This window comes from Heptranchias perlo, chromosome 1 (genome assembly GCF_035084215.1).
Source record: "Heptranchias perlo isolate sHepPer1 chromosome 1, sHepPer1.hap1, whole genome shotgun sequence".
NCBI classification, from domain to species: domain Eukaryota; kingdom Metazoa; phylum Chordata; class Chondrichthyes; order Hexanchiformes; family Hexanchidae; genus Heptranchias; species Heptranchias perlo.
This window is the reverse complement of record NC_090325.1, coordinates 108878119-108890121: the sequence shown is the minus strand read 5'-3', so window position 1 is coordinate 108890121 and position 12003 is coordinate 108878119. Positions and strand designations below refer to the sequence as shown.

General features: G+C 42.1%; 1 protein-coding gene across 1 annotated transcript in view; it reads left to right on the top strand.

Annotated features, from left to right (window-relative positions):
• LOC137338514 (ADP-ribosyl cyclase/cyclic ADP-ribose hydrolase 1-like) overlaps nt 1-2831 on the top strand; it is an 83415-nt gene extending 80584 nt beyond the window's left edge. The window contains exons 8-9 of the mRNA XM_068001827.1: nt 1014-1100; nt 2571-2831. Of these exons, the coding sequence (XP_067857928.1) occupies nt 1014-1100; nt 2571-2625 (142 nt within the window). The 3' untranslated portion in view covers nt 2626-2831. The remainder of the gene's footprint in view (nt 1-1013; nt 1101-2570) is intronic.
• Nucleotides 2832-12003: the final 9172 nt, after the last annotated feature.

Below are 12003 nucleotides of genomic sequence, written 5' to 3'. Positions count from 1 at the left end.
TTTGGCTATAGGCATTTTTACTTTGCATCTACCCGTTCTATACTTGACATGGGAGTGCTAAACACTGACACTGAAATGGAAAGTGTTGCATTGTCCAGCACTAACATCACTCACCTTGATAAGCGAAATAATTCACATAGGAAAATGGACAGTCAAATATGAGGAGACCACTACTGGTCTTCCTGGCTACCTGTCTGTCTGACCCTCATTCACATTGTACTGTGTCAGGCTTACCATCTCATCTGTCACACTAGCTGATGAAAATAAGCCACAGAAAGGTGGTATCATTAGCATTGATTTAAATGTGTGCTGGTCCAACTATTTAAAAACAAAAACAAGGAAGTTTCTTTTCTGGGGAAAGTGTTTGGCAAATCTTTGTTTCTGGAGATGAGCCAGAATTGTCATGTGTCACTTCTGCATAACCTGGTGTTATGTTTCAATGCATATCATGTCATTGTGCTACACATTTCCAAATAGTAGCTTCAGAGGAATGAGTTATGAGGAAAGATTGGAAAAACCTCCACTATTCAACCTTGAAAGGAGGTGACTAAGAGGAAATCTCATACAGATATAGAAGATAGAGAAGACAAATCCAGAACACAATTTTAAATTGAACCTCATAGTAAGAATGGGGGACACAGGGTAAGACTGGTAAAAGGGCAATTTAGGACTAATGTCAGGAGGTTCTTCTTCACAAAATAGTGATTAACACATGGTACGGACTTCCGGATAGGGCAGCGGATGTAAAAAAACCCTGCACTCATTTAAGAACCAGCTGACGGTGCAATAAAAAACTATTTGTTCTTTCTTGATGAGCTGAATGCCCTCCCTCATCCCTATCTATATTGTGAGCTTGTGAAAAGGAAATCTTTACCGAGCACTTTTTCATGAAGGCCTGTTAGGTAGTAATTTTCAGACAAATGAGGACAGCTGTTACTTTAAATTTTGTAATTACAATTAATTTTAACATTTGTACTGAACTCAAAGTCACCATTTCTAATTGTAATTTGCAGAGAATCCTGCGGCCTTGGCAGTGTTGCAAAATTGGAAAAGATTCTGAATGAGAAAAAAATCCCATACTCTTGCAGAGATAATTACAGGTATGTACCACATCAGAATCAAACTTAAATATTGTAAAAATTGAAAAGTTTGCAAAGTTAGTGAAATTCAGCCATGATCTATAAAATAATGAGGGGCATAGACAAGGTAGATAGTCAAAATCTTTTCCCTCTATAACGAGGGGGCATAGATTTAAGGTGAGAGGGGAGAGATACAAAAGGGTCCAGAGGGGCAATTTTTTCACTCAAAGGGTGGTGAGTGTCTGGAACGAGCTGCCAGAGGCAGTAGTAGAGGCGGGTACAATTTTGTCTTTTAAAAAGCATTTGGACAGTTACATGGGTAAGATGGGTATAGAGGGATATGGGCCAAGTGCAGGCAATTGGGACTAGCTTAGTGGTATAAACTGGGCAACATGGACATGTTGGGCCGAAGGGCCTGTTTCCATGTTGTAAACTTCTATGATTCTATGATTCTATCTCATTGAATGGCAGAACAGGCTCGAGGGGCTAAATGGCCTACAACTGTTCCTATGTTCCTATATCACAACAGTTTGTGTGGTAATGTAAAATGCCAGTATTTTAAGAGAATTTTCTTCTCTTGTTCCTCCTAATTTCCGAATATAGTGTCCGACAACTTCCTCCTCCCTGCATCCTCACTGTATTGAAATCAAGGTACAGTCTCCTTCTTTTGCCCACCCTCCCCAACATCAAAGGCTGTGTCTGGACGAGTTCCCAGGCTACCCTTGGAAATTTTCTACCATTTACGTTCTTTAGAGCCTCAGCGAAACTCACACCAGCTGAGTCCCAGGAAAGAACCCAAACCCAAAGGTAATCAATCCCAGAGAGAATTGATTACATGCACTAAAAACCCTTGTAACTCCCTGAGGAGTCAAAGATTGAAAAAAAACTTAAGTTCTGTTAGGCCCTTTCCGTTCTGTCATTCTGGGCCTCAGTTGGGGGCGGGCACTGATGAAGTGCCTTTACTGAGCATGCAGATTACCCCTTCCCTAAATTTGGAAACATAAGAGCGAAGGAGGCCATTCAGCCTCTCGAGCCTGTTCCGCCAGGGCAGGTTCTGCGTCTGTCGCTGCAGGTGGCCACGTGCCTGGCAGCAGAACAACAGCCCTGGAATTTTTAGCCCATTCTCTTTTTCTATTTCTGTCTCCTGTTGAATTGAGCAGAAGGAGTTGTGTTACACAACGGGCCAGGAATCCAGCCACGTGTTTGCGTGACTTCTTTTTCCCATTCAGATTTTCACTTTGGTGTTACAACAGGTGTCTTTGTCTTTCGACATTAGCTGTATCCATTTTTTCTAACACGTAAGTGGCAGAATATGTTGCCGGAATATCTGAAGTGGCTCACTGCTAGTGGCAAAATGCCGGCAGTGGAAAACATATCTGATTACTGCTGGTGGTTTTGTTCTTGCTCAGAGGAAACTCTGGATCCAGGTATCTAGACCTCAAGTTTTGTTTACTAATTCTAAAGTAAAAAAATTGTTCTTTTTTTTCACAGACCTGTTCACATACTCCAGTGTGTTGACAAGTCGGACTATCAATCCTGCAACTAAGGCGTTCGGCCAAAATACATACATACCCATCCACTAAAGCTACTATTGTGGAATTTCTAAAGCAGCTTGTTTCTACGTAAACGCATAATCATTAAGAGTGGGCAAAAATATAAAGAAAGCCTCATTATGCATTGTAGTGTGATTGTCTGCATTGAGTTGATTATAATTTAGTTCGTAATTCTGAGGTGAGATATGTACATAAAAAATAAAGGAAAATCATTGTAATTTTAAGAAGAGAAATAGCCTGAGGAATTGTGTTATTATTTAACATCATCATTACATTATGGACAAATAATGTGGTGGCCAAAGCCCGTTGCACTGATCCGCATTGGGCACCAGCTCTCCATAATGTAAGGTATAAAGGCCTAAGGCCTACCATATACCTGATATGGGGATTTCCCATAATGCAACTTGAGTAGCCATGCACCTATTTGAATGGATCTTTCAGATCCTGTGGTGGAGGAGAATACACTGCTGCTGAGTGGCCCTCTCCCTAATATAGAGCCATCCTACTTTCCTAACACTGTTTTCATCTTTTAATGGGCAAATTGAACAAGTTCCCTGCAACTCCAGAACTCTACCCCAGTACTGCCCAAGTGACGGATTCTCATAATAAAGGATGCTACTTAACACCATGGGTTTTCCTAGTGGAATTCTTCTATTTGTAATGTTAACAGATAAGAAGGAAGAGATCCATAAAGGAGCAGAGAATGTAGCAGCATATCAAGATGAGACCAACCTGCCACTCCTCCCCTGTAAGAGTCTATAGGCCCAGGAGCTCTTAAGAGAACATGTGAAGAGAGGCACCTTTGGAGATTTAAGCCGGGAAATTCCTGGGAGCTGCTCGTGCTCCAGCATTACTTCACCAGAAGAGTGGCAGAAACTCCATTTCAGTGTATAAACAGGATTTCTGTCCACTTCTAGTGAAGTAATACCAATGGCGCAGGAGCAGCTCTGAGGAATTCCGCAGCATTAGATTCATCAAGGATGCCAGGGATGAATTGTGCCAGCTTCTGCACCTCAAGCAGTAGCCAGGTCAAATTGAGTTCAGCTCTCAACTTTTATCCCAATGGATCCTTCCCAGCAGCATCTGAGGGCCTGGATAACATCACCCAGAGTGCTGTCCAGACCTGCATTCAGCTTCCGGGGTAAAATTTCCACACGGATTCTCCCGATCTCCTGCGGGATCTTTGGCGGAGGATCGGCAGAAATCTCAGCGAGGAGGAATGGGGGGAGGAGACTGCAATGAACCTATCACATGCTTGACTGATATCTGATGAAATTGCTCCCTTGATTTTGCCACACTTAAGGGCAATGGATTCCACTGTGATTCTTGCCTTCTGTTACACGTCCTGGGAGATGAACCTCACTTCCTGAAATTAGATGTAATGCTTGTCAACACACTTCTTTTCAGAGCATGCTAATTCCTCACCCCCACTATCTCCCCCACCTCTCCCAGGCAAAAGTCTCGGAGTGGTTGAGTGGGGTAGAAAGGGTGAGTTATGCAGGGGGTGAAAGGGAGGGTCCGTGGCTAAAAGCTGAGGGATCATTTTCATTATTATCATCACCAACCTCCTCCTCATCTGCCTCCCTTGGCTGTGAATGATCAGCAGTAGAAGAGGAAAGAAACTAAGAATGGGTGTCAACACCCAAAGAGAGGAATGGAATAAGGACAGGAATGTTATGGAGTTTTCTGGTTGATGGGTACAGTAAACTACTGTAGCAGCTGCTGGCAATGGTTCGCATACACTCACCTGCAGCTGGCAAAGGCCCACCGATTTCTCCATCACCAATAATCCAAAGTGCTGAGTGTCTCCCCAGCAGTTACACTGTCTGCTCCTCATACTGAGTCAGTTGCCCGATGTCAGGGGTCTCCCCCCCAACCTCCCTCGCTGGTGTCCTGCCTCCCCCTGGCATTTTCTCCAGTACCAAGAGTGAAAATATTCAGCAAAGAAAATGATCTGAAAGATTTGTTTTTAGTGGCAGCAGATGTAACAGAGTGGACAAATCCTAGAAGAACCCTGTAATATCAGATGTTGACTATATGTCTATTCATATCTATTAACTGTTCGGGTACCCAACTTGCAACCTGTGAGAGAGGAACCTGGTACCGTTATCCAGCATGCTTTAGGAAATAAGCGAACTCAGGACAGCAAAGGCTCATGGGTGTGTTTATTGCTTAAAGCTGCAAGAACAGCTTTTGTAAAACTGCAGACTTGCAGTTCCCGAGGGATATATTATCAGCTTCAAGCTCCAAGCTCTGCTAAAAAACAGCCTTGTGTATGTTGTGAATATCCATTGTCTGGGGAATGAGATCATACCTTCAGACCCAGATAAAGAGTTAAAAACAACATCTCTATGAAAGAATGATGGTGTCTCACAGGTGCATTAGATGGGATGAAAGGGGGTGGGGATGTTGTACAAATCCAATGTAAGAACAGCCAAAGGCCCATTTAGTTAGAATTCTCAAGACGATCCGTGATGTCAGTGCTGATAAGAGGGAGACTGATCAGCTCCTTCTAAGGTAATATTGCTTTAAACCTATGTATGTCTTTTTTTATATAAGACATATATATGTATGTCTCAATATATATTAATGACTTGTACTTGGGTGTACAGGGCACAATTTCAAAATTTGCAGATGACACAAAATTTGGAAGTGTAGTGAACAGTGAGGAGGATAGTGATAGACTTCAAGAGGATATAAACAGGCTGGTGGCATGGGCAGACACGTGGGAGATGAAATTTAACGCAGAAAAATGTAAAGTGATACATTTCGGTAGGAAGAATGAGGAGAGGCAATATAAACTAGAAGGCACAACTCTAAAAGGAGTACAGGAACAGAGAGATCTGGGGGTATATGTGCACAAATCGTTGAATGTGGGGCAGATTGAGAAAGCGGTTAAAAAAACATACAGAATCCTGGGTTTTATAAATAGAGGCATAGAGTACAAAAATATGGAAGTCATGATGAACCTTTATAAAACACTGGTTCGGGCACAACTGGAGTATTGTGTCCAGTTTTGGGCACCGCACTTCACGAAAGATGTGAAAGAAGAGTGCAGAAGAGTTTTACTAGAATGATTCCAGGGATGAGGGACTTTAGTTACATGGATAGAATGGAGAAGCTGGGGTTGTTCTCCTTGGAACAGACATGGTTGAGAGGAGATTTGATTGAAGTATTCAAAATCATGCAGGGTCCATACAGAGTAGTTAGAGAGAAACTGTTCCCATTGGTGATTGGCAAAAGAACCAAAGGTGACATGAGGAAAAACATTTTTACACAGCAAGTGGTTAGGATCTGGAATGCACTGCCTGAGGGAGTGGTGGAGGCAGATTCAATCATGGCCTTCAAAAGGGAACTGGATAAGTACTTGAAAGGAAAAAAATTGCAGTGCGGGTTAGTGGGACTAGCTGGATTGCTCTTGTATAGAACTGGCACGGACTTGATGGGCCGAACGACCTCCTTCTGTGCTGTAACCTTTCTATGATTCTGTGATTCTATATCATTGCTAGTACATTGTAGTTGCATTTATGTTTAAGCAGGTTGAATAAAACTATCTCTTTCAAGTACAATGGCCCAGACTATTTAAGCAATACCAAGTGGAAGAGTAAGATTGAAACAACTCTTACTGTTTAACAACACTCACACTTATTGGTGCCCAACGTGAGGCTCGAAGAGGTAGGATTATTGACAGACTAACCTCAATATTCATGGAGGAGACCTCTCAGGACTTAAACAGCCAGGGATTCAGATGTGAATCAGTTAGGTTAACGGTAAAGTTACTGGTGAGGTTAACGGTAAAGTTAACGGTGAGGTTAATGGTAAAGTTACTGGTGAGGTTAACGGTAAAGTTAACGGTGAGGTTAATGGTAAAGTTAATGGTGAGGTTAACAATGAGTGGTAACTCTGACAAAGCAAAAGAGGCAAAGTCATTATTACATCAGGCAAGAGACTATGCTAGGCATAAATTGAATTCACAATAACCATTATTCATACAAAATCAAAGCATAGAACAGTCAGACGAGTTATTTAGGGAGGAAAGATTGAAAAAGAACTCAAGGCTGATGATTGGAAAGTGGTAACCTTTTTCTATCTTTTTGAGGAGAGAGAGAATGGGCGATGTACTTAAAAAACTAAAACAAGACAATGAGGAATTAAAAATAAACCTCGAACATAAAGCAAAATTCACAGACTATTGTCAGGGATCAATTTTTAATTTGGAACAGAGGTAGTCTCATTACTGACTAAAAACGAAGGTAACAAAACTACAAACACCCAGCTAGAAGAGAGGATTAAAGAACTAGAACAGAGTAATAATGAACTTCAGGCTGCAAGTAAAGTACCGGTAGGTCTGATGAAACAACAAGACCAGAAAGGAATGGGAGGAATAGGCCACAGAGTCTGTCAGGCGGAAATTAATCACCTTAAACAACAGGTCATTTACGCCGTCCACTGTACTGATGTGTTTTATAAATACATAAAGAGCAAGAGAATAACTAAGGAAAGAGTAGGGCCTATTAGAGACCAAAAAGGTAACCTATGTGTGGGTACGGTTCTAAATTAATACTTTGCGTCTGTCTTCACAAAAGAGAGGGACAATGCAGGCATTGTAACTAAGGAGGAGTGTGAAATATTGGATGGGATAAACTTAGTGAGAGAGGAAGTATTAAAGGTTTTAGCTTCTTTGAAAGTGGATAAATCGCCAGGCATGGATGAAATGTATCCCAGGCTGTTAAGGGAAGCGAGGGAGGAAATGGCAGAGGCTCTGACCATCATTTTCCAATCCTCCCTGGCTACAGGCATAGTGCCGGAGGATTGGAGGACTGCTAGCATTGTACTGTTGTTTAAAAAGGGAGAAAGAGATAGACCGAGTAATTGCAGGCCAGTCAGTCTAACCTCGGTGGTGGGCAAATTATTGGAATCAATTCTGAGGGACAGCATAAATCTTCATTTAGAAAGGCACAGGTTAATAAAGGACAATCAGCATGGATTTGTTAAGGGAAGGTTGTGTCTGACTAACTTGATTTGAATTTTTTGAGGAGGTAACAAGGAGGGTCAATGAGAGTAATGCGTTTGATGTAGTGTACATGGATTTTAGCAAGGCTTTTGTCAAGGTCTCACATGGCAGACTGGTCAAAAAAGTAAAAGCCCATGGGATCCAAGAGAAAGTGGCAAGTTGGATCCAAAATTGGCTCAGTGGCAGGAAGCAAAGCGTAATGGTTGACAGGTGTTTTTGCGACTGGAAGGCTGTTTCCAGTGGAGTTCTGCAAGGCTCAGTATCAGCATTGCTTTTTGTTATATATATCAATGATTTGGACTTGAATGTGGGGGCCTTGATCAAGAAGTTTGCAGATGATACAAAAATTGGCCTTGTGGTTGACAGTGAGGAGGAAAGCTGTAGACTGCAGGAAGATGTCAATGGACTGGTCAGGTGGGCAAAAAAGTGGCAAATGGAATTCAATCTAGAGAAGTGTGAGGCAATGCATTTGGGGAGGGCAAACAAAGCAAGGGAATACACAATAAATGGGAGGATACTGAGAAGTGTAGAGGAACAAAGGGACCTTGGAGTGCATGACCACAGATCCCTGAAGGTAGCAAGACAGGTAGATAAAGTGGTTAAAAAGGCTTATGGGATAGTTTCCTTTATTAGCTGAAGCATAGAATATAAGAGCAGGGAGGTTATGCTGGAACTGTATAAAACATTGGTTAGGCCACAGCTTGAGTACAGTGTACAGTTCTGATCACCACATTACAGGAAAGATGTGATTGCACGAGAGAGGGTACAGAGGAAATTTACGAGGATGTTGCCAGGGCTGGAGAATTTTAGCAATGAGAAAAGATTGGATAGGCTGGGGTTGTTTTCTTTGGAACAAAGGAGGCTGAGGGGAGATTTAATTGAGGTGTATAAAATTATGACTGGACTAGACAGAGTGGAAAAGGAGGACCTATTTCCCTTAGCAGATGGGTGACCTAATTGGTAGAAGGATTGGAGGGGATCTGAGGAGAAATTTTTTCACCCAGAGGGTGGTGGGGGTCTGGAACTCAGTGCCTGAAAGGGTGGTAGAGGCAGAAACGGTCAACTCATTTAAAAAGTACTTGGATGTGCACTTGAAGTACCCTAACCTACAGGGCTACGGACCAAGTGCTGGAAAGTGGGATTAAGCCGGATAGCTCTTTTTCGGCCGGCTCAGACATAATGGGCTTGAATGAAGAATGGGCCTCCCAATATGAAGAATAAATATGAAGATATGAAGAATGTGATAGAGGAACCGGAGGGGAGAACACGTACTGTGAGCCTGAAGTTTTGAATATGTACAGAAAGGGGTTAAGTAGCAAAAATCAGAAATTAAAAATTGGTTTGAATGAAAAACGGATTCAAACCCCAGACGGAATTCAAAGTACTTTCAAACCCAGGCTTCTAGTTAAAGAAAATAATTTGACCAAAAATCAGGCAGCCATAGAAGCCCGACAAAAGGTCCTACCCACATGAATTTTAAATCAGTACAAAATCAGGAAACATTGGAAATTGAAAAATGGTTTAAGTGAAAAAGGATGAATTAGGCTATGATGGAATATAGGAAAAAGGGAGAAAGTTACAAGCTAACTGTGTTCTTTTGTTTTCAGTGTACTATCTCCTTAAAAGCTTGTCCTCATTGTGATTGCTTTCCTTTTGCTATGGCCCCTTTTTAATGCTTGTTATGTATTTTTCTCTTTTGTGTAATGTTACAAAGATTTTGTTTAGCTGTAAAAGCTAACATTTCCTTCAGTTATATTCAATATTTTTACAGTCTTTTGGAAAGGCGCCTCAAGAAAGAATTAAATGAAAGACAATGTAATTTACTAGGTTTTACTAAGAACGTGCTATTTTGAATAATTTAGCTGTTCTGTCTTGTGTTTAGTTCAAGATATTGCTGAAATAAAATTGGAGTTATTGGAGTTAACTAACTTATTAAATTGTGAAAAACAGACTTTTATTGTGCCCACAGAGAAATTCTGGTTATTGTAAATTTAAATGTGAGAGTCTCTAATTCCGGATATGAGATGATCACATGTAAAAATTGGCATTTTGAATTTCTTAAATGCTTATTGCATTGAGTATTAGTGAGCATGTATTGATCTGATTGGAGTTGTGTTGAATATTAGTGAGCATGAGTTGATATGTTTGGAGTTGTGTTGAGAATTGTGGTGAGGTGAGAGTGACTGCCCTTGACATCAAGGCAGCATTTGACCGAGTGTGGCACCAAGGAGCCCTAGTAAAATTGAAGTCAATGGGAATCAGGCGGAAAACACTCCAGTGGCTGGAGTCATACCTAGCACAAAGGAAGATGGTAGTGTTTGTTGGAGGCCAATCATCTCAGCCCCAGGGCATTGCTGCAGGAGTTCCTCAGGGCAGTGTCCTAGGCCCAACCATCTTCAGCTGCTTCATCAATGACCTTCCCTCCATCATAAGGTCAGAAATGGGGATGTTCGCTGATGACTGCACAGTGTTCAGTTCCATTCGCAACCCCTCAGATAATGAAGCAGTCCGAGCCTGCATGCAGCAAGACCTGGACAACATCCAGGCTTGGGCTCATAAGTGGCAAGTAACATTCGCGCCAGATAAGTGCCAGGCAATGACCATCTCCAACAAGAGAGAGTCTAACCACCTCCCCTTGACATTCAACGGCATTACCATCGCCGAATCCCCCACCATCAACATCCTGGGGGTCACCATTGACCAGAAACTGAACTGGACCAGCCATATAAATACTGTGGCTACGAGAGCAGGTCAGAGGCTGGGTATTCTGCGGCGAGTGACTCACCTCCTGACTCCCCAAAGCCTTTCCACCATCTACAAGGCACAAGTCAGGAGTGTGATGGAATACTCTCCACTTGCCTGGATGAGTGCAGCTCCAACAACACTCAAGAAGCTCGATACCATCCAAGATAAAGCAGCCCGCTTGATTGGCACCCCATCCACCACCCTAAACATTCACTCCCTTCACCACAGGCGCACTGTGGCTGCAGTGTGCACCATCCACAGGATGCACTGCAGCAACTCGCCAAGGCTTCTTCGACAGCACCTCCCAAACCCGCAACCTCTACCACCTAGAAGGACAAGAGCAGCAGACGCATGGGAACAACACCACCTGCACGTTCCCCTCCAAGTCACACACCATCCCGACTTGGAAATATATCACCGTTCCTTCATCGTCGCTGGGTCAAAATCCTGGGACTCCCTTCCTAACAGCACTGTGGGAGAACCGTCACCACACGGACTGCAGCGGTTCAAGAAGGCGGCTCACCACCACCTTCTCGAGGGCAATTAGGGATGGGCAATAAATGCTGGCCTCGCCAGCGACGCCCACATCCCATGAACGAATAAAAAAAAAAGAATTGGAGAATGTGAATTGATGTGTAAGGACTTAATATTGTGTGTAATCGTAATTGAAGAACATTGTTATCTAAGAAGATTAATTCAGTACAGGGCATCAATTTTGAAAATTTTGAGATAATGTTCTTGGTTTTATTGGGATGTGATAGGTGTTAGCAAACTGACAGCACCCCTTTGATCTTATGATTGATGGTGATTAAAAAAAGTGACCAGAGGAAAAAAAATGATTAAATGATCTCTATCTCCTATCTCTATGACAAGAATTAGGAAATGTTGTGTACTTGGACTATCTAAGAGTTAATAAATTTTAGATACCTCTTAAATAAATGCTTTAACATCAATTGGAAGTTTCCTCACCCTCAATTCTCCATCAATTGGAATTTAATCTGCAACATTTATAGATAAAAAGGCCAGGCACAAACTACTCTTTTTAAAAACTGAGATGAACGAACTGAAATGCTGTCTTCCCCGACACGAATGTGTTTAAAATGATCCTGAATTTGATTTACGTGAAAGCTGCGTTGGGTGAGTCTGATGATATTTGGCACCGTCATTTTTTTCTGTAAAGAAGTTAACCCCTTTCAAGGACATCAACATCTGTTTCTAATTCACCAAGCAACAACCTTTGCATTTATTTAAAATAATAGGCATAATTTAATTGGAAAGTTCTCCACGGCGACAGAAGGAAATGATGAATTGAAAATTAACCGCTTGGGCTCTCAGGAAGAGCCACAGTGAATTTTCTGTTTTTCTTTCTTTTTAAACAGGGGACCATGGTTTTCGGGACCGCACAAGTGTTGGTGCATGAAGCGATCCAGTGGTGTTAAGAATTTAAGACTTTATCTGCAGACACCGACAGCCTGATTTCATTTTGAATTAAAACATTGCCTCTCAAAGGCTCGGCTTTAACTCACCACAGGGTTATTTGTTATTTTCCGAGACACAGTACTTGGGGGGGGTGGGGGGAAGAGCGGGGGAGACATATCCAAAAGTAATTACA